General features: G+C 39.7%; 1 protein-coding gene across 4 annotated transcripts in view; it reads right to left on the bottom strand.

The window, feature by feature from the left end:
* abo (de-etiolated protein 1 abo) overlaps positions 1–22,071 on the bottom strand; it is a 175,474-nt gene that overhangs the window by 133,003 nt on the left and 20,400 nt on the right. For all 4 annotated transcript variants that reach the window (XR_010858639.2, XM_067137988.2, XM_067137990.2 and 1 more), the window contains exon 2: positions 10,281–10,564. Coding sequence is in view for 3 of the 4 variants with exons in the window: in XM_067137988.2 (XP_066994089.2) it covers positions 10,281–10,564 (284 nt within the window). In the remaining variant the exon portion in view is untranslated. The remainder of the gene's footprint in view (positions 1–10,280; positions 10,565–22,071) is intronic.

Here is a 22,071-nt window from a genome sequence, read left to right as displayed (position 1 = left end):
TAAACTCAAAATTTCTCCGCGTCATGAAAGAACGCGTCTTCCGGAACGTGAAGGGGTAACTTTGCGCACTTTCACCTACTTCGGCGTGTCTACAGTGTGCTTCATATCTGCTATGTTCAAGCGGAATCGTAATTATCTTGTATTCGGAGTTTTTAGGAACGCCATAATTCACAATATCACGTAGCAGGCAGTGTGCGGAGAGGTAGAATCCGCGAACTTTGGCGATGTAGACAGTTGGCGAAAAAGCGTGGCTTGTAGCCTATAATCAATTCGTACGCACCAATATTGTCAATGCCGATGAAACTACATTGTTCGTTTGTTTTATTTTTTTAAATGCTGAAACCAAATGGACTAATGGTTTTAAAGGAGAGAATTGCCAGCCAGCAAATGTACTTTGTTGCTATGCAGTGCACAGTGCACACGGAAGCGAGAGACTTCCTGCCCCTGTCATAGGAAAGTTCTAAAAGCCACGATGTTGAAGGGCGTCGGGCACTTTCCATGCCAGTACAAGGCATCTAAAAATGCACAGTACAGTAGGCCTAATCCAAAAAATAAAGCATTTGCACAGGGTAGCCAGCATAATTTTTCCTCGTCTTTGAATCGTGTTTTCTTCCTTTCGTTGCGTGAGGTTATATTTGTCATTGTTTTATACAAGAGCATTATCTGAATGATGTAAATGCACCTTGTTGGATACATTTCTGAAATAGTGTTTGCCATGGCATTTGAAAAGTTTAAACTGAGAATCAAGGTGATTGCATACATTAATGGGTCTTAGAAATGCCATGGCAGGAAATCGTACAAGTATTGTCACTGTACTGTTGTTGTAATGTGGACGGAAGCGAGAGACTTTCTTCCCTCGTCATACGAAAGTTCGATAAGCCGCGATGTTTTAAGGACATCGGGTATCTTCCGTGCAAGCACAAGGCATCAAAAATGCATACAGTACAGTAATCCAATTAATAAAGGAGTTTGGACAGCCAAAGTAGGGGACTGCCTGCAGGGGTGAAGTACAGAGGGGACTTCGAGGGCCCTGGGACCGCTACGGTAGCTGTGAAGGCCCTTCAGGAACTCTGAAAAGTGGTGGCAACAGGGGCTCTGGTTAAGACGCAGCAGGTCGTTATGCTACTTAGGATCCAGAATGCGTAAAAAAAAAAAGTAAATAAATAAATGCAATGTTAATATTAATCTTATACCAGTTGTATAGTATCATTTGAAGTAATTCCACATACTGTATATCAGTTGACTATATTTGTAAGTAGTACAGGAGATATTATAAGTAGAATTTTGTAAACAATATAAATTTATTAAGGATGAGTTGTGTGTTTAATAGAAAACATTGTTAGCGTAAATTGTATAATATTGTATTATAGGAAAATTTTATTCTCTTGTTAATTTAATAGTTAGTGCTTGACAATAATGTATTTTAGTGTACCATTTGCCACCGAGGTAGACACCTCATTTGCAAATAAAGAGGATTTGATTTGATAAAGCACTTGCACAGGGGAGCCAGTATAGATTTCTCCTCGTCTTTCAATCATGTTTTCTTTCTTTTGATTTGATTGCGTGAGGTTATGTTTGCCGGCGAGTTATCCAAGTGCATTGATTACTGTAAATGCATCTTGTTGTATACATTTGGAAATAGTTTTTTCCATGATATTTGAGAGCTTTAAACTGTGAATCAAGGTTAACTGCATGCAGTAACGGGTCTTAGAATATATTGTTAGGCCGCAAGGGTTGGCATTTCCGAGGTACGTGTTGGCGGTTAATTCGAAATCACGTAATTCGAAGTCCAATTTTTGCGTCCCAACGACTTCGAATTAACGAGGTTTTACTGTATTCCTTTAAGTCTTTTCTAATTATGAGACTCACACCATTTTGGCTTCTCTTCCTCCACTATAGTATAAGGTGTATCCTTTCTTTATTTTCCTCTCACTTTTCCCTTTCCATTCGGTCTCACTGATTTCCAGCAATGCTATACCTTTGTCAACCACAAAATCTACAATTTCTTCCACTTTCTCTGTTAGCGTCACTACACTGACAGTCGCTATCTTGATGTATCTGGTTGCTAATCGCCCATTTCTCACATTTCTCCCAGCATCACAAGAACTGTGCGTCGCTTGTGGGGAATGCCCAAGCATTTTCTGAGGCCTCAGTACACTTATCATATAGGCTTTTATAACAATGGGTTCGCCATTCCCAAAGGCATTTTAGAGCTACTGCCAGCCGGAACTTGTAGACCGCTCCTAACATGAAGAACAGGCACCTTTTGTAGCCGCTCCTCTGGAATACAGACGTTGCAGTTGATATGGGGTTTCAGTAGCATTTCCTCCACTGAGGGCCCATTTCCCTTCCATAAGGACTCCTTCGCCCATAGCCATTGGTCCTTATAGTGGGTCAGGCTATTTACCACCGCCCAACACTGGGCGTGGAGACATTGGCTGTATGATTTACTCCATTACCATAGCAGATTTAACTGGCTAGACATACAGTAATTCAAATATGAAAATAAAATTATTTTACCACAGCAATACTATGTCATGTGAATTTAAAGCACTCTTGACATCAAAAGCAATTAACTTTTGTTTTTAATGTAGGTGAATATAATGAATTCCAATTAGTCTAGGTCTATATTCAAAACAGTTTTCAAATTTGAAGACAAATCAGTCAGGAAAGACAGGAATGAAAAGGAAAAGTTTGCACTTATTGAAAAAGTACCGTTTTCGTTTTATGTTTTCTAGAACTATTTTCTTCCTTTCAATTTCAGCATCCTAGTTTTCTCTTTCAATTTTCCACTTTTTCTGTTTTTCTTCCAAATCTTTCAATTGTAATTCAATTTCCCTTTTCTCCATTTTCTTCTTTTCCTCTTCTGATTGTCTTTATTTTTTATTTTTTTAGGTATGACTGATACCTTCTCTTGAAGCTCGGATTGAGGTCACATACTTCCATTGATAGTAACATTCCTCGAACTACCAACATGTTTCACACTATCAAAAATTGTTCCCTGGGACACAGTGATTCTTCTAACAGATTTTTGACTCGTAAATGTTTATTAACAGAAAAACCTGTCTCAACAAATGCATTACCATGGGATACTATGAAACAAAGTTTCATTACAGAGCAGAGATCTTCATATTTCTCATCATCTCCTAAAAGGTTGTAGTAAAATTCATCCAATCCCAAATCATCCATTCTTTTAGAAATGAAGTCATTAATTTGTTTTTGATTCCTTCATTGTCCTGAGCTTCCTCGGTTAGCAGACAGAATTGTCATTTGGCATTTTCAGCACTTTTATCACTTGTGTGGCTGTGCAATTTTTCAAGAATGACGTCAATCCTTTTCATAGCCAAACTGGATTTGAGCAGTATTTTTTAAGGGTCTAGGGCAGTGAGAACCGTAGCTAAATGTGATTTTAGAGGACTTTTCTCTTCGAATGTTTCTAACATGGTTATCAAGAGATCACTCATTCTTACAAATAACTTTTTTCCTTTTCAGAACACTTAACTTGAGTAAGCTCTTGGTAGCATAACCAATATCCACTTTTTCTACTGAAAGCAGATTGGCACTATCTTGTGTCTAAATATGTTAACTTTTAGGAAGTACTTGCTTCAGCTATCTTTTCAGACTTAACAAATCTCATCATTATGTTTTTCATAAGTTCTTCAAACGATGTAAAAAGGTAAGGCACAATAGGTTTCTGACTTCGAAATCTTCTGCGGAAAGGTTGAACAACTGACAAAATACTTCTAAAAGTACTTAATTTTGCCTTAAGTAGTGGATTCTTCACAGCTTCTCTAAGGTATTGAAGGTTTTTGCTATTTTTTTTCCTCTCAGTGTACTCTTCCACCAACTTGTCAATGTGATCATATATTTTAAGAGCTTGACCAACACAGCATCCATTTTCCAACCATCTTATTGCACTGAACTTGTAAGGAAAGGCAGTGCTTGATGTTATGTCTGTATATTTAGCACGCCGAGCAGGGCCATCTTTAAAAAGATTGTACAGAGACATAAAAAATGAAAAGGGTCCAAGTCAATTTTGGATATCCGTTTTCATGGCTCCATTTACTGTATGCAAACTGCACATTTATGCCTATATCAAGAAGGGATTTTCCTTTGGGGTTTAGCACTTGCAAATGACGTTCAAGTTTTAAAATAAAACTGAGGTTAACATTCGGCCCATCCATTGAGACTTGCACAATATTTCCTAAAGGTAATACACTATTCCAATACCTTGTTGCAAATTTTTGAAGATTCACATCCAAAAATCTTACACACAAGTCAATTTGTCCTCTTTGGACAAATTTGATTAATGAATCATCAAAACAAACAATGCAGTCAGAGCATTGTTTTAAGTCATTTTACAAACTTTCTTTAAAACATGGGGCTAATCCATCATTTATAACATAGGAAGTCTTAGTCTTACCCATAGTAAAGGTTTGAGCAATTTTAATGTCTTGGAACATTGTTTTGAATGCAGCGGAGGTTTTATCACAAGACTTGAGAGACATCTTTCAAGTGACAACCTGGAGAGCCCATAATGGCTTTAGCTGATGTAACATCATCTTCATTCACACTGAAGTCTTTAAACTTGTTTTACTTGTCCCTAGCACTGCTAATTCCTGTGTAGCTGTGGATGTAGTGCTAACTCTAGACTGCGTATCTTCAAGTGGAGATGGAGTAGAGGTATTCTTTGCAAAGAAAGAAATTGTTGCCTGGGAAGAATTAGCTTTCATGTATTTTATATGAATAGGTCCTTTTGCATGAAAAGTGACTGCTTGTTTACCCATATTACTAAGTTTGAACGATTTACAACACACTTTACAATATGCTGAAGTTGCATCATTTACCAGAATGTCCAACCAACCACTCAGTTTGGGAAACACTTTACTGTCTACCCAAAGTTTATTAAATGTACACCACTTGTTAGCCATTGTCATGAGTTTCAAGAAAGCATCCTAGAACTGAAATAAAAAAGAATAACATAAAAATGGTTGAAAGAAATTACACAAGTGCACAACAAAAATTGTACAATTGTGGTGCACTTCTTGTGAAAAAATACCTGTGCTACAATAGCCTGGGTTACAGCAGACAAGAATCTAAAAATATCCCCTCAAATCCATCGCTGGGGAAGATTTCTCTGACTTTCCAGACTTTCTGTCTATTTCCCTGACCAATTTTCTTTTCCCTGACTTTCCAGAATGTGGATACTATGTTCATGTATGTGCCCGTAAATCTGCTGAATAAAGCTGACACATTTAAGAACTTCAAATACTACTGGACTGAAACCAAGGCGGTGGTGGTGATTTTTTGTTTTAACCCATATCTGCCCAAATTATTTTTCTGTGGAATATTGCGATATATTTCGTAAGTACAGATGTTTGTAACCTAAATGAAAGGCTTATGATGATTTTTAGGTTTCATTAACATATTTTAGCGGAGATTTACCGTGTCGACATGTGTCGACAGTGAGCATGAAGGGGTAGGGTAAGAGACATGCTCAAAAAAGGAACTTTTCTTTGCATTTTAATCTTATAAGAATGTAATAATTAATCAGTGAATATTAGTCACATAAGTGTTGAATAAGCAGAAAATATTTAAAAAACATGATTCAAAACATAAATGAGGGACAGTTTCGTCTCAATTTAGAATGCATACTGTTTCAAAACAAAAGGACAATATTCGTATGTTTATAGTACTTGTTATACACACAATACCAAATTTTGAGCAAGTATGATCACTCTGAAAATAGCAAAAAAGGGAAACTACGAGTAGAATTTCATAACAGTTTAGTCTGCGTTTTGAGGTTACACTCTGCTTCTCTTCATCCAGTCTGGTTTAGCGTGAGTGAAATGACTCGAAGCAAAGGACGTGGCGGCCAACGTTACATTTTTGCACTGTTTCCTGGCAGCTTTACCATTACCATAGTGAGCGCACTGCACTTGCTTCCCTCTTGTTTCGAGGTAGTGGGATACCCCATCGGAACGCACTTCTGGCAACACGCGTGAAGATACTTTCGTACTCGGTCTTCATGCGTTAGGACGCGTAGCGGCACGAGATAGGATATATGTCCTAACAATGCACCGTATGAAGTCGAGAAGGTCTAAATTTTCCTCTATGCCCTTTGGGGTCAAACGGTAAAGTTGCCATGCATTGTCCATGGAGACGTTCAGAAGGAACACAATTACAGGCCAGTACCATTTCTTGTTTTTGATGTTGATGCGGTTACAAAATACATTTTGATCCAATTGATCGACGCTCCCCATGTGCATATTATGCAGAATTATACATGCTGGCTGAATTACTGTTATGTATTTCATTTCATCATTATCACTGTACCATTTTCACTTATTTTTGTACACTAGTTCAGCATCAGCCCGGAGTTGATTACCACAGAGTCTGTTTATATCTCCACAAGACTCATCATCATCATCGCTATCCCCGTCACTATGGAAAGCATTTTCAGGTTGTTCTATGTATATATTAGCATCTAGGATGTTTTGTGATTCCTCTAAGATGATTACGATCTGCTCGACGGTCACTCTGAGAAGAATACATGAAAATTGTATATCACAACTGAGGCAGTCCCATTCGCGCCCACTGTCGACATATGTCGACGTGGAAACTTTTTGCTCTGCTAGACAAAAGCAACTATAAATCAGCCATAAATGAATTCAAAATCTGTTAAAGGCATGTTTCGTTATTACGTTTTACATAACAGTCCGATCTTACTTTCAACTGTAACAATATTATAAGAAAATATTACTCACCGCGACGGAAGCATCATCCTCTTGAATGTATACGGAATGATATTTCATACGCAGCCACGCGATAAGGCGCGAAAACGAGTGATTCTTGTTTTCGTGCTGTGCAGTAAGTATCAAACTATGAACTGTAAAAAATGCACCTCGAAAATATTATTCAGGTTTACCGACATAAGGTCGACAATATTCAGATATTAACGTCGACAAATGTCGACAGTGGGCACATATGGGTTAAGAGGAAGTACAACTTGGTAATCATCCTCTCTGAACAAATTAGTGGAAAAGAATTTTAAAATAAAACTAAATTATTTACTGAACGAAGGAATTTGGAAACGCAGTAGAAAATAATTTTAAAAATTATTGAATTAGGCCAAAAAATTACTAACAAATCAAAAGGGAATGTGCATTTTCTGAGTAACAGTACACTGGTAAATTAAATACCCTTCATTAATCCACTGTCGCACATAAAGTGGATGACTATATCAGCAGTAGTCGCGTCATCGGCTAGTATGCATTCGAATGTTTCCTGCAGGCCGAGGCTACGTCTTAGGCCAGAGAGATCGGCGCAATCTGTGAGGATGTGGGCCACGGTGAAATCGGCACCACAAGAACACACTGGAGGGTCTTCCCTCTTTAGGAGATAAGAGTGCGTAGATTGTAAATGACCTGTCCTCAACCTACACAATACTACGGCCTCTCTCCGTGAAGGCCGGAAAGAGGACCACCATGCGATGGCTGTCTTCTTAATTGCTCTCCTTGTTGAGATTTCAGATAGCTAGCCACTCCAACTCCCAGGACGCCAAGATGGTTCGATGTAGCTAAGAACAAATATCTTTAGCAGGCACACTGATAGGTCTTGGAGGTAAAAGTACCGCTTCCTTTGCAGCTTCATCCGCTAGTTCATTTCCCGCAATCCCAACAAGGCTTGGAAGCCACACGAAAGTGATTCTGGAGCCAGCATCACTTAACCTGGCTAGAAGGTCATGAATCTGCTACACCAGTGGGTGTTGCGAGAAACAGGTTTGAATAAACTGCAGAGAGCTTAACGAAGTGGTACACATAAGAATGTGGCTTCTTTTGTCACCCAGTGCAAACTGCAGAGCTCCTTAGATGGCATAAAGCTCCGCAGTATACACACTACATACACTAGGAAGCAAGATCTTCGTATTCATTACATCGGTGACGAAAGAGCAACCAACATTATCTCCGATTTTAGAATCATCCGTTAAGATATGTCTCGCAGCTGGATATTGGTGAATGAAGTCCTGGAAAAACCTCTGATGAACAGAGGAATCCATGTTCACCTTGGGTCAACGGAGTAGATCTAGATGTATATCCGGTCGCGGAACTAACTACGGAGGTACCTTGCTGAGAGTTTGTTCAAGACAACCACTGATATCTATATTTAAATCATGACACAAGTTATCGATTCGAAACCTGATTGGCCATGTGGCATTCGGCCGGTCTTGGTACCTCTGGTGGTATTGGGCACTAAAGATGCACTGATAGCTCGGATGTTGCGGTATTTCACAAATTTTGGCAGCGCACGTGAGGAGTAACTGCTGCCTCCTTATCCGTAAAGATGGAACTCCCGCTTCAGTGAGCAGGTTGGGAATGGGGTTAGAAAAGAAAGCTACCGTCGCCAGCCTAACTCCACTGTGGTGAATACTGTCTAAAAGGCTCAGCGTAGAATTTGATGCTAAGCCATAAGCTGTACTTCCATAGTCAATTCGGGAGAGGACTGTTGCTGTGTAAAAACGTAGCAGCACCGCACGATCAGCCCCCACAAATTGCTGCTGAGAAACTTAAGCATATTAAGTCTCTTCATGCAGGCAACCTTCAAATGACATGTGGGGCTGCCATGTTAGTCTCTTATCAAAATGGAGTCCCAGGAATCTGCAGGTGTCTACCACTGGTAAAACACTGTTTCGCAAGCGGAGCTCTGGTTCGTGATGCACAAGTCGATGTCGACAGAAGTTTAGAACTGAGGTTTTTGCTGCTGAAAATCGAAAACCATGTCGCAGGGCCCACCTGTCGACTCGGTTAAAAGCTTGCCGTAGCTGTCTCTCAGCAAACACCAAGCTTCTGGAGCTGTAATGTAAAGCTAAATCGTCTACATGCAGCAAAGGAATGACTGCGGGCCCAGCAGCGGCAACTATGCCGTTGACGGCGATTGTGAACAGCGTGACACTCAGTACCGATCCCTGAGGTACTCCATTTTCCTGAACGTAATAATGAGAAAAAGCATTCCTTACTCGGACTCAAAAGAGCCGGAGGGACACAAAGTTCTCAATAAACAGTGGGAAATTTCCCCGAAATCCCCACGGGTGTAGTGTGGAGAGGATCCCATATTGCCAGGTAGTATCGTAAGCTTTCTCCAAATCAAAAAACACGGCGACTAGGTGTTCCTTCCGGAGAAAGGCCTCCTGAATGGCACTCTCCAGTCTCACCAGATAATCAGTGCCAGACTGATGAGAGCAAAAATCACACTGGTAGTAAGAGAAGAAACCTTCCTTTTTCATGGCTCAGACAAGACACCGGTTGACCATCCTTTCAAATAGCTTACAAAGGCCATTTGTAAGGCATATTGGCCTATAACTATCCAGAAGTTTTGGATCTTTACCTGGCTTGGGAATTTGTATCATCATTCCCTCATACCATTGAGATGGAGGGTATCCTTGAGACATCTGTCACTCAAATGGTTAAGCATTTGTTTGTAGATTTTGTCTGGTCCAGGAGCCGTGTCTCTGCATAGCGCGAGTGCACTTCGCAACTCCCACTCCGTGAAAGGCACGTTGTAGGGATGCAAAGTACTAGAGTCAAACGAGAGTTGGTGTGCCTCTGCTTCGCGCTTAATTGGAAGAAATGCTAAGTCGTATCTCCCGGAGCTGGTCGTATCTGCGAACTGTGACGTGATGTGGTCTGTAATGACTGAAGGAATCGTAACTATATCTCCATTAATGGAGATTCCGGGGACTGAGGGCACATTCTGTACTCCGACAATACGGCGGAGTTTTGTCCACACTTGTGATGACGGAGTATGTGCCATCATGGAAGACACATACTTTTCTCACGTACTTTTCTTACTTTCTCAAACAAAAAAACGGGCCTTCGCGCACATATGCTTAAATGTGATATGACTGGCCATCGTAGGATTCCGACGATAATGCTTAAAAGCCCGTCGGTGATCACGTATGGCCACTCCAATTTCGTTGGTCCACCATGGGACCTGTTTCCGGCGAGGAACACCAGACGAGGAAGGAATTGTTTCCTCTGCAGCACCCGAGACTAAGGTGACAAATTCCCTAGTTAATATTCATTTTAAAAAATTCAATCAACAGCCTTCAAGAAAAAACACACACCTCTTTTCTAAAGCAATCTATTATCATGATAAGTGGAACTAGAATGCTTCTCCATAACAATGAAACAATACAAGTGCTAAAACTAGATGCAGTCACCATATGCAGAAAATCTGTGCTAAGAACCTATCTATGCATAAAGTTACTATTAAGGCCTTACCTTGCATATAGATTATTTGAAGGTGAACAGGTAAACTGCGATTCAGAATGCAACTTTGCATTTCGAAACAAGTCACAAAAATTCTCAAAAAGCTGAAGTAATTCTTCTGATGTATTTTCATAAACAGCCAATACCTCTGCACTGAAGATATTATACACCATAAAAAAGGAAGACTGAGAATTAGGCTCCGAAGCTTTCAAGGTCACAACATCTTCACCTGCATACTTGACTAATAAGTGATTTTCATCCAGAAGTTGCATTTTCCACATACGCAGAGCTTTAAACTGCAAAAATAATAATACAAAGTCAATAGAATATTCTTAACAATATAAAAGGCAAAATAAGCTGAGGATGTTCAAAAATTCACACATACTTTATGCAGACTTCTGAAACCTGTTACCCAAACAATGATGCTAGTCATACGAATGCTGTACCAAGCAGAGAACATACAGATTATTATTAAAGCACACTGTGGTAGAAATTTACCAAGGGACACACAGTGTAACTGCCATTATAGCAAAAGGTAAATCATTAAGATCTTATACCTCGTTCTACTTGTAGAAGAGAGATGTGTTTGTTGTGAATGGCAGGGACCACCACTAGAAATATATTCACTTTTATCACACAACATTTTCCACACCTTCTGCTGCTATTGGCTGAAATCCATGAAGATGACATCACTCCCAGACAGATTTAATTACCAACTATCACACAATAAATACTCCTACACAACGTCTTTACTCTTGGACACATGGTCTGCCACAAAACAGTGAATGGGTTTTGTCACTAGCCACGACATGCATAAACCAATACAGAAAAGGTGTAAAAATAAAAAATGGTGATTCATTACAGTTACACTGTTGAAATGCCCTCACCTCTCCTCCACCACAGTTCCAGTCATTGTTGGCAACAGTCATACGAAGTAACAATAAGCCATTAGCAATAAAAGGCTATCATGCAGCAGCGAGATGCAGTACACTGCAGCAGTAGAGCATGCAGGTCCTTTAGTAAAGCTGTACCCATAATTCCACCTGTGTTCTAACTTATTACGCCAAACACATGGAGCAAATTTTCGCTCTCGAGGAATACAGCAGCTTATGCATAGGCACTGGCACCCTTCAACACTAAAAGTTGACATCCAGGGACCATCTCTTTGTTCAGGGTCAGTACAATCTTTTGAAAGGTGTTTGGAGAGTTGAGTTATAACAAGTGTTGCTTGCTACAAGAACAGTCTCATGTAAAAGAGACTTTAAAAAGTAAGGTAGGACTTGCTGGAAGTGTCTGCTTCAATGTTTTTATCCAAAACAAGCCACTAATTCTCATTTTGTGGCAATCCAATCTGAGTGGATATAGACTACTTAACCACCTAAGTGAAAGCAAATACAGTAGACACAATACGCGACACTTCAGGATTTAGCCTTGTTAAAATGGGAGACAAGTCGCAAGTGGCACTCCTAGTGGCTTGACCTAAAAATTTGCACTAAATTCAAATATCAATGGAAATATATGTACGGAAATGGATAAATAAAGTATGTCTAGAAAGAAAGTGTTACTAAGATATTAACTTCAAAGTTTCTAAAGCAATTCTGGATAAATGAATGAAGAATTACTTAACATGTTATTATTTAAAGACTGAAATTAGACATATAATCAAGATGTGAAATGGCTTGATCTTTCATTTATGCATTACTTTTTTAGCTTTAGAATTCCTGTCTGAATGTTCCTGGCTAGATTTTTCTTTTTTCTCATTTAAAAGCATTGTATCATCAGACAGCAACTAAGTTCTTTCTTTTTGAATAGTCATCAATGTCCAGATGAATCAACTTAAGATTTTTTAGATTCTCTTACTTGTTTTGCAGATGTTCTGGCCATATCTGAACACCCTCAGGAACTAATTTCTCTTGTTCGCTTTTATGCTGCTCTTCCCTTTCGCCAGTTAATTAATCCTTTCTCTCCTCCCACCGCCATTTCACATTTATATCACATAGCTCAAATGGATACTTTTAACCCTTACAATAATGCCTCTTATTATGCTTCCATTCCCCCTCCTTTCGTTTCTACTCCCCTTCCAACTTCCCCTCTCCCTTCTTCTACTCGCACTCCTCCTCCTCTTAATCCACCTACTTCCACACTTTCTTGCTATCGCTGACAAGGTTGTGGTCACATCGCCCGTAATAGTTCTACTCCACATTCGGGAAACGCTCTATCCCGCCGTATGTAGGCAGCATTCGGTCTTCCAGGCAAAATCTGCTATCTGTCTCTCCCTTCTCGTTACCAATGTCGCATGTTCGAACTGCTTATGTTCTTTCGTTAGTACAGAACATCCCTTCTCTTGCATTATTGGACTCAGGAGCTTCTATCTTACTTCTTAGTTCCTCTTTCTTTCAGCAATTAGGCCTACTTCAATTGCTCCTCACCTTCAATTACGTTTTTCTGACTTATTACCGTATAATCCCAAATACCACCCCCCACCAGATAAGACCCGCACCCTAAAGTTGAGACGGGAAAATATGGAAAAAAAAAAACAAAAATCATATAACGTACGTACCTATTTCATTTTCTTCAAATATACTACAAATATAAATTCTAACAGCTTACAATTAATAGAATCATCACAAAAATCGTAAACAAAATCGGTCCAATACTCAGATCATTCACAATTCACCGTCGTCATCTGAAGTTTCACCATAGGAACTTTCGTCGCTGGCATCTTTCCACAAATAGTCGTCCTCACTACCGTCCACTGAATTTGAAATTCCATATTTCTTAAAACTTTTGGACACTAGATCATTGGGAATGCGCGCCCATGCGATCTTGATCCAGCTGCATAATATTCCCACTTTAAGCATCTTCACTTGTCCAGTTGATGTTAACGCATGATCACCATCAGACATCCATTTGGTGTACAACTGTTTCATTGCAGTTTTGAAAGGCCGGTTCACACACACATCCAATGGTTGTAGAACAGAAGTGAGTCCTTAAGGTATTATCGAAAGATCAGTTTTTCCTTTCCTCATCATATCTTTTATGGCGTCAGTTGTATGTCCTCGGTAACTGTCAACACAAGCATGTTTTGTTTTTGTAACAAAGCTCCCAGCCGACGTTGCCAAACGCACTTCACCCAGTCCTCAACTAACGCGCACTGTCCATCCAGCCGGACTCCTGTGTTCTAACAATGACACCAGATCGCAAGGTTTCCTTTTGGAAGTGTTTGCCTTTTCAGAACCATATACAGAGGGAGTTTGGTTCCATCCGCTAATACGCACAACATTACCGTGTATTTTCCAATGACATTTCAAAATAGACAGGTGTCTGGTCAGCATTCCTAATTTGCGACAGCAAATAAGAATTTTGCTTCCTCAAATGAATAATGGGATGCTGAAAGGCCGTTATTTTTCTTCGTACGCCCCAGGGAGACTTTGTGAAATAGACGTAAGTCTCCGAATGCACAATTCCTTCCTCCAATAACAGTTTCGGATCCATCCGCGGCTTGCACTAAACCCTTTTTGAGGTTTTTTGAGATCTCTAGTGCTCTCAATTGACACATTTCACTGGAAACACCACATCCTAATTCACATTTTTCTATCACAAATTTGTGGGGTCGTTCTTCAATTTTTGGAAACACCGCACTCCGCCCGCAGAACGCTCTGTGATCGCCGTTACTTTTTTAGGTTTCCTTCTTCCACCAATCACGAATGCACGATTCATCAATATCGTACTTTCTGCCAATGACACAAGTTCTGTATATTTCAGCTTCGTTTACAACTTTACGTTTCTCACGCACAGTAAGTGACCGCAGACGCCGTTTTAAATCCATGACAGTACTTTCACGGGACAGATACGGAACTCGAATGTGAGCGAGGTATACTTCCATAACCAACAGTCTCGACCCTCGCAAAGTACGATATCCCGCGAGATGAGCTATTCGCGCACCCAGCACTTGTGAAACAAATGACGATCGAGCATCCGCAGCAGCAACTTTCATATTTACTGCATATTTACCCATATTCTTTGATTTACCATATTTCATTACCTTACATTTCGCGTTTACATGCCACTGTAACCGTATTGAGAAAAATCGACATTCCTGATTGGATTTGGTAATGTTTGTATTGCATGATGTATTAAATGTGAAACATACCGCATACGTAGGTGGTTTGAAAAGTTCTCGGAATGTACTAGAATTAAGTATCTTACCTCGGTGGAACTGCTTTTATTTTTCAACATAATCTCCCTGTAGACTAATGCATTTGGTCCAGCAATGTTCCAATGCCTTGATCCCATCTCGAAAATGAGATTCCTCTAGGCCTGCAAAATACCTCTCCAATTCGGCTGTCAGCTCTTCCCCTGTAGAAAATCTCCGTCCACGGAGGAAAATTTTCAGCTTGGGGAATAGATGAAAGTCTGATGGGGCCAAATCAGGTGAATAAGGTGGATGTGGCAACAATTTGTACCCCAGTTCATGAAGTTTTGCCATGGCAATAACACTTGTATGCGGCGGAGCATTGTCCTGATGAAAGATGACCTTTTTCCTTGCCAAACCAGGCCTTGTTTTGCGTATCTTTTCCTGTAGTTAGGCCTTGTTTTGCGTATCTTTTCCTGTGGTTGGTCTAGGAGGTTTTCATAGTAATGCCCCGTAATTGTTTGGCCAGTAGGAAGATAATCTATCAGCAGAATGCCTTTTGCATCCCAGAAAACTGAGGCCATGACCTTTCCGGCCGAACGCACTGCCTTTGCTTTCTTTGGTGGTGGTGAATCAGCATGTTTCCACTGCTTTGACTGCTGTTTTGTCTCTGGGGTATAGTAGTGGACCAAGTTTCATCTGTAGTCACAAACCGGCGCAAAAAATCTTATTGGTTGCACTGAAAACTGGCCAGACTTTGTTCGGACATTTCCAATCTGGTGCGTTTATTGTCCAATGTCAAGAGCCGCAGCACCCATCTTGCGGATAATTTTTTCATACCCAATTCTTCGGTTAAAATATACTATACCCGTTCAGAAGACACCCCTACAGCTTCAGCAATCTTCCGCACATTCAGTCGACGATCCTCCATAACCATTTTATGCACTTTTGCAATAAATTCTGGGGTCGTAATACTTTTTGGCTGTCCACTACGCGGATCATCATCCAAGCTCTCCCGACCAAATTTAAACTCGCTGGTCCACTTGGCAACAGTTGAAAATGAAGGAGCAGAGTCCCCCAGTGTGTTCTGAAAGTCAGCGTGAATTTCCTTTGCTTTCATACCTTTCTTTACCAAGTATTTAATCACTGCTCGAATCCCAGTTTTTTCCATTGTCATAAATCACTACGCGGGAACAACAACAAAGAGCCGTCACTACCACACTCCTGCAGCTAGAGCACTGACGCGCCACGTGTTCACTCACAAAGGATGTGTGATTATTGCGCGGGAACCTCGTTGCTCTAGCACTGACATCTAGCGGTGATTCCGAGAACTTTTCAAACCGTCCTTGTACAAGTGATTAATCTCATTTTATGACCGTACTGAAGTTCAGTATACTTATTAAATGACAAAGTAGTTTATCATCATCCACCTATTCAATAATAGATAATCCTTATATTCAGGATATAATTATTTTACATTAGTTGTTGTGGTACATGTTTCGCTTGTCCTAGCAACCATCATCAACCAATTTAACCTTTAAAAAAAGAGCCAACGCTGCTAATCAATTCTCCAATAGTCAAAGGGATTTCAACACACATTTACATAGCAGTTCTTAATTACATCTACGTTCCAAGTTGAATTCACCTTTAGGCTATAGCTAATTCCACGTTAAGAAAACAGTATTGCTCTTATGGACATACAAGGAGTGAACACACTCCTCTGAGACACCCATAATTCTTCATTTTCAACGGATACTATACTGTACTTTGTAATGTATTATTAACAGGGGTCAAAAAATACCAGGCGCCCAGTCGCCATGGCGCCTGAATTTTTTAAATCGGTTTTGAAAATGTATTTTTTGAAATCTGGATTTTCCTTACATGTACATTCCCACTACGTAAAAAAAAAAAAAAAAAAAAGTCGTGTAGTGCTTCATGTGTTTTCTGTAGCTCATATAGTCTAATATGTGCAATAATCATTTTCAGTGCTTTTGGTAGAGTCTTGAATTCTGTAATTGCTCTTCATACCTTGAAACTGGACGTTTCAGTCTGCGTGAGAGCTGCCTAACAGTCGTGGGAGACATCGTTGTAACCCGTCAAACAAGCAGCCTTTCATGTAGACATATCATAACACATCGAGTTCCATTACAGATGATCAGCTATCGGTAGCCGAGTACAAAGATCAGACCAGAGTTGTGAAGAAATGCAGAGAACTACTACGTCAAATAATTCCACAAATACTACATTACCACCTTCCTTACCATGCCTAGTCGTTCCTAAACTATTGCCGCCAAAGCAGCGCTGATAAATTCCCGTGGAATTCATTCGTTGCATTTAGAACATACGGATTGACGTGTTTATCAATTCTACTATTTTTACCGAACATTATTTATACTTTTAATTTAATTACAACATCTTGGTATTGAACGGTTTGCAGTTAAGAAATACGGTTGTTTTTATTCCTGTGCGTTTATGGAAAATTGGCAACGTAGCCCACGAACTCTGAAGAAAATTAAAGCTGTTGTGTTTTACACTTCTGTGTTATACTTGAGACAATCGACAAAATGAATCCAACAAAGTCGCACTGATGCGAGTAAAAAAGTGTACTCTTTCAGATTTCTTCGTAAGTAGGGCCCGTCAGTGTATCACAAAGTGATATAGAAGCGAATGAATGTGAGAAAATACTTGATGGAAGTGGCGATTGTAGTGTTCAGGATGACAGTGAGCAGCATGAAATTTATGGTGTTCAAGACAATGATAAGTCAAACATTAAAAGTACGTCGACATTTCAATTTTCAGACAAACTGAAATTTCAGCACTTTTAACGAAGTGCGTAAAAAAATGAATGCTAATATGTTATAGCATATGAATGTATTGTTTATGGCATCTTATCATATTGCAAAAAATAACAGACCCTACACTGAATTTGAAGGTTGGGTTGCATTGTTAAGCAAGTGATTCAGAGAAGTATGTGAGTGATACACAATGCAGAGAATTTATTTCATACATTGCCTCAGATCTTCGTGAAGATTTTATATGTGACATAGGAAAGTTCACGTCAGTATCTTACTCGATGGATCAACAGATAAATCTGATGATTTTTAAATTTAATTTTGTGTGGTTATTTCTAGCCAAGTGCAGCCCTTGTAAGGCAGACTCTCTGATGTGGGTGGGCAACATCAGCCATTTCTAGGTAACTGCATGTTATTGTGGTGGAGGATAGTGTTATTTGTGGTGTGTGTGAGTTGCAGGGATGTTGGGGACAGCTCAAACACCCAGCCCCCGGGCCACTGGAATTAACCAATTAAGGTTAAAATCCCTGATCCGGCCGGGAATCGAACCCGGGACCCACTGAACCGAAGGCTAGTATGCTGACCATTCATCCAACAAATCAGACAATCTGACGACGAAGAGCTGATACTTTACATTCTCTTTTCAAAAAAGTAAGGTGACCTTCTATTGTGTCATTGGAGGATGTAACAAGTGATAGCTATATGGAAGCTGTAGAAACAGAATTGCTTCAGTTAGGCCTTGGAGAACTCTTCACAGTACAAAACTAACAAGTATAAGGACCAATGGAGCACCCTGTGTAATTAGTGTCCGTAATGGTTTGAGAACTTGGTACAACGTTGATTGTGCTGCACATTTGCCTTACGCTTCAATGCTGAGATTTTTCTGTGCCACCGTTTACCTCTGATTCTGTGCAAACCAAAAATAGCCCCTGTAAACCCCTGTCCCCTTTAGTTCATAAAAATTATTTGCAGCTTACTTTCTTCCGCTTTTTATCTTGAACTTAAATACTGAATTTCACAAATTTATGTGCCGCCATTTTCCGTGATGGTGTTGAGCAGAGCCGTTTGATATGGCAACCCTGTTGTCATAAGAGCAATACTGTTTTCTTAACATGGAATGAACTATAGCACATTAGACTCCACTAGCACAAGCTTTTCCAACATCTGACGATAACAACACTAATGTCCACAACTTTCTATAAAATAACTGAAGATTGTTAAACTATTCAACGTAATTGATGCGTTGTCGTTCGCTAATGATTGATTACAAACCCGCACATTTGTTGTTCAATAAATGGTTCTACCTATGACAAAAAACAAAACAAACAAAACAAACCCCATGGCACTACAGCCCTTGAAGGGCCTTGGCCTACCAAGCAACCGCTGCACAGCTCGAAGGCCTGCAGATTACGAGGTGCCGTGTGGTCAGCACGACGGATCCTCTCGGCCGTTATTCTTGGCTTTTTAGACCGGGGCCGCTATCTCACCATCAGATAGCTCCTCAATTCTAATCACGTAGGCTGAGTGGACCTCGAACCAGCCCTCAGGTCCAGGTAAAAATTCCTGACATGGCCGGGAATCGAACCCGGGGCCTCCGGGTAAGAGGCAGACACGCTACCCCTACACCACGGAGCTGGCGCCTCTGACATTACTGACTCCAATTCCAGTTTTACCAATTTTAAGAAGAAGTGTTTAATATTTCAGGATCCACACATACTGCAACATATGTGGAAGATAACAATCTATATATATAAAATAAGAGTTTTGTCTGTACATTGCTCAGAATTTGAAAATAATGGTATTTCTGTATCGGGCATGTCCACAGTAACAAGAAAATGCACTTTTTACTTTTCCGTAATTTCTGTCTGTCTGTCTGTCTGTATGTATGTATGTATGTACACGCATCACGAGAAAACGGTTGAAGAGAATTTAATGAAAATTGGTATGTGAAGTCGGAAGATGAGCCTCTACAATCTAAGCTATAAATCATTTTACTCACGCTGAGTGAAATGGTAGTTTAGGGGAAGGCCTAAAATTGAATTCTCAACTATTTATGTTATTAGTGGTCTAATGAAAATCGGTATGTGAAGTCGGGGGATGAGCCGCTATAATCTAGGCTATAAATCATTTTACTCACGCTGAGTGAAATGGTAGTTTAGGGGAAGGCCTAAAATTGAATTCTCAACTATTTATGTTCTTGGTGGTCGTATTTTAAAGAAAATGGGTATGCAAAGTTGGGGAATAAATTGCTACAATCTAGGCTATCAATAATTGCATTCACGCTGAGAAAAATGGTAGTTTAGGGGAAGGCCTAAAATGTATTTCTCAAATATTTCTTATTAGAAGTGTAGTCGATGAATGCTAGATAACTAAGGTTATATAGTATTAAATTTCCTATTATTCATGTCTTATACATTGTTACCGTACTGGCTATGATCACAAAGATATTCATGAATTTGAATTTTTGTTACTAAGTCCATATCAGCGCCGAGTAACGAGAAAATGGGTAATCAGTATTTAATGAAAATCGGTATGTAAAGTCGGAGAATAAGAAACTAAAGTTTACGGTATTAAATATTTTACAAATCACAGAGTCGAAACAAAACTAAATGTGTTGGCCTACAATATAGGAAGCTCATAACACTGATCAACAATAACATTACACTGACCATTGTTTGTCGTGATGTGCTTTGTGTCTTCTGTTGCCCCTCATCTCCGGTAGATAGGATTACTGCTGCGTACAGAGTATCTTTATTTGATTTCCGTCGCACCGACATAGATAGGTTTTATGGCGACGATGGGATAGGAAAGGGCTAGGAGTGACTTAGGACTTAATTAAGGTACACACCCAACATTTGACTGATGTGAAAGTGGGAAACCACGGAATACCATCTTCAGCGCTGCCGACAATGGGGTTCGAATCCACTATCTCTCGGATGCAAGCTCACAGCTGCGCACCGCTAACCACACGGTCAACTCGCCCAGTCGGACAGAGTGTAACAGCCTGCCTGAATATTGATGGGAAGTAGCTGGTGAATTAGATAACTTTCTTCTTTAGCATGCCATTCGCCTGGTTTATAAATTTTCTGATACTACTGGTACGTAACACACTGGATCATCATAGCATTCGGGCTATTCAATCCCTACTCTGAGATACTGATTGGAATGAACAGTGTGCATATTTAGCGGAATAATGACAGATGAGTGTTCATGGCAATCTGCGGCCTGGTCTTCCCAGCTCTGGAACTTTGGACTATTAGATTGGCACCGCAATCTAACCGCAGCACTGTTCGTTAAAAGTGATAAAACGTGCGGCTTTCCATTTGATCGAGTATTTTATATGATAGCACTGCTTTTAATCGCTACATTCATACTTACGTTTTTGTAATGACCTATGTTGATTTCAGTTAGGAAAACCACAAAGTCAGTCTTTCTGAGAATCCCGTAGCGAAGCACGGGTACATCAGCTAGTAATTTACAAAAATATGCATAAACTATTGTATGTATTATCACTCTTTTAATTATATTAATTGTCTATTATTGTGTTAGTACACTGATATATAGACGTTATAATCACAACTTCTATTCCCATTTGAAATGAAGATAAAAACATTGTAAGAAATCTTGCTCATTAAGATACTTTTATGGTGTAATTTTTAACCAAAACAACAATCCATTATAGAAGGCTCAAATGTAACAACTATGTACTATTCTCAAAATATATGTAACATTAGAATTTAAGGGATAATCTCACATATTGTGTAAATAATTCAAGGCCCTCACTAGTTTTTTTAAAAGGTTAAATTGGCTGATGATGCTTGCCAGGACAAGCAAAACATGTACCATAACAACTAATGTAAAATAATTATATCCTGAATATAAGGATTATCTAGTATTGAATAGGTGGATGATAATAAACTACTTTGTCATTTAATAAACATACCGCATAGGCGAGCATCTCGTCTCGTTACTCCCAGCCCAAAGTTTGCAACATTTTAGTAATACTACTCCTTTGTAGAAAATCACCCAAAATAAGTTGTGCCGCTTTCCTTTGAATTTTTTCTAGTTCTTGTATCAAGTAGTCCTGGTGAGGGGCATACACTGGAGCCATACTGCGGTCTTACCAAAGGCTTACATGCCCTCTTCTTCACATCCTTACTTGTTTTTTTTGCTAGGGGCTTTACGTCGCACCGACACAGATAGGTCTTACGGCGACGATGGGATAGGAAAGGCCTAGGAGTTGGAAGGAAGCGGCCGTGGACTTAATTAAGGTACAGCCCCAGCATTTGCCTGGTGTGAAAATGGGAAACCACATCCTTACTACAACCCCTAAATACTCTCATAAGCATGTGAAGAAATCCATAGCATTTCTTCACTACCGGTACTTCATTAATATGAATACACCAATGAAGATCATTTCTTATATTAACAACTAGGTATTTACATTGTTCCCCATGAAATACTATCACCTCATCAACACAATAATTAAAACTGGTAAAACTTACAACTTGACTTTTCATCCCATTTACATTCATACTACTGTCTGCTCATCTCACTATATTGTTTAAGGGTCGTATTAATGAACGAGACTTTGACTTAGACTTAGAAGGCGGTAAGTCGCCATTTCCATTTCATGATCGCTACTTGGAGGTAAGTAAACTTAGATGGCGACTTTACTTCCAAGTCTCCGATATTCCGTACTTAAGTAGACTCTGAGATCAGAAAAATAATAAAATGGCAGATATTGCCGATGCAGTTAATTTTGTAGACGAAATTGAAGAGATCCAGGAAATTATTCAGTAGGTACGTTGTGCCAAATCCTCAGCGTATTATAAGAGATGCACGGAACCCAGTTCAATTTTATACAGAAAATGAG

Source organism: Anabrus simplex, chromosome 1 (assembly GCF_040414725.1).
Source record: "Anabrus simplex isolate iqAnaSimp1 chromosome 1, ASM4041472v1, whole genome shotgun sequence".
Lineage (NCBI taxonomy): Eukaryota > Metazoa > Arthropoda > Insecta > Orthoptera > Tettigoniidae > Anabrus > Anabrus simplex.
The sequence above is the reverse complement of the archived record's forward strand: the minus strand, read 5'-3'. Positions and strand labels throughout refer to the sequence as shown.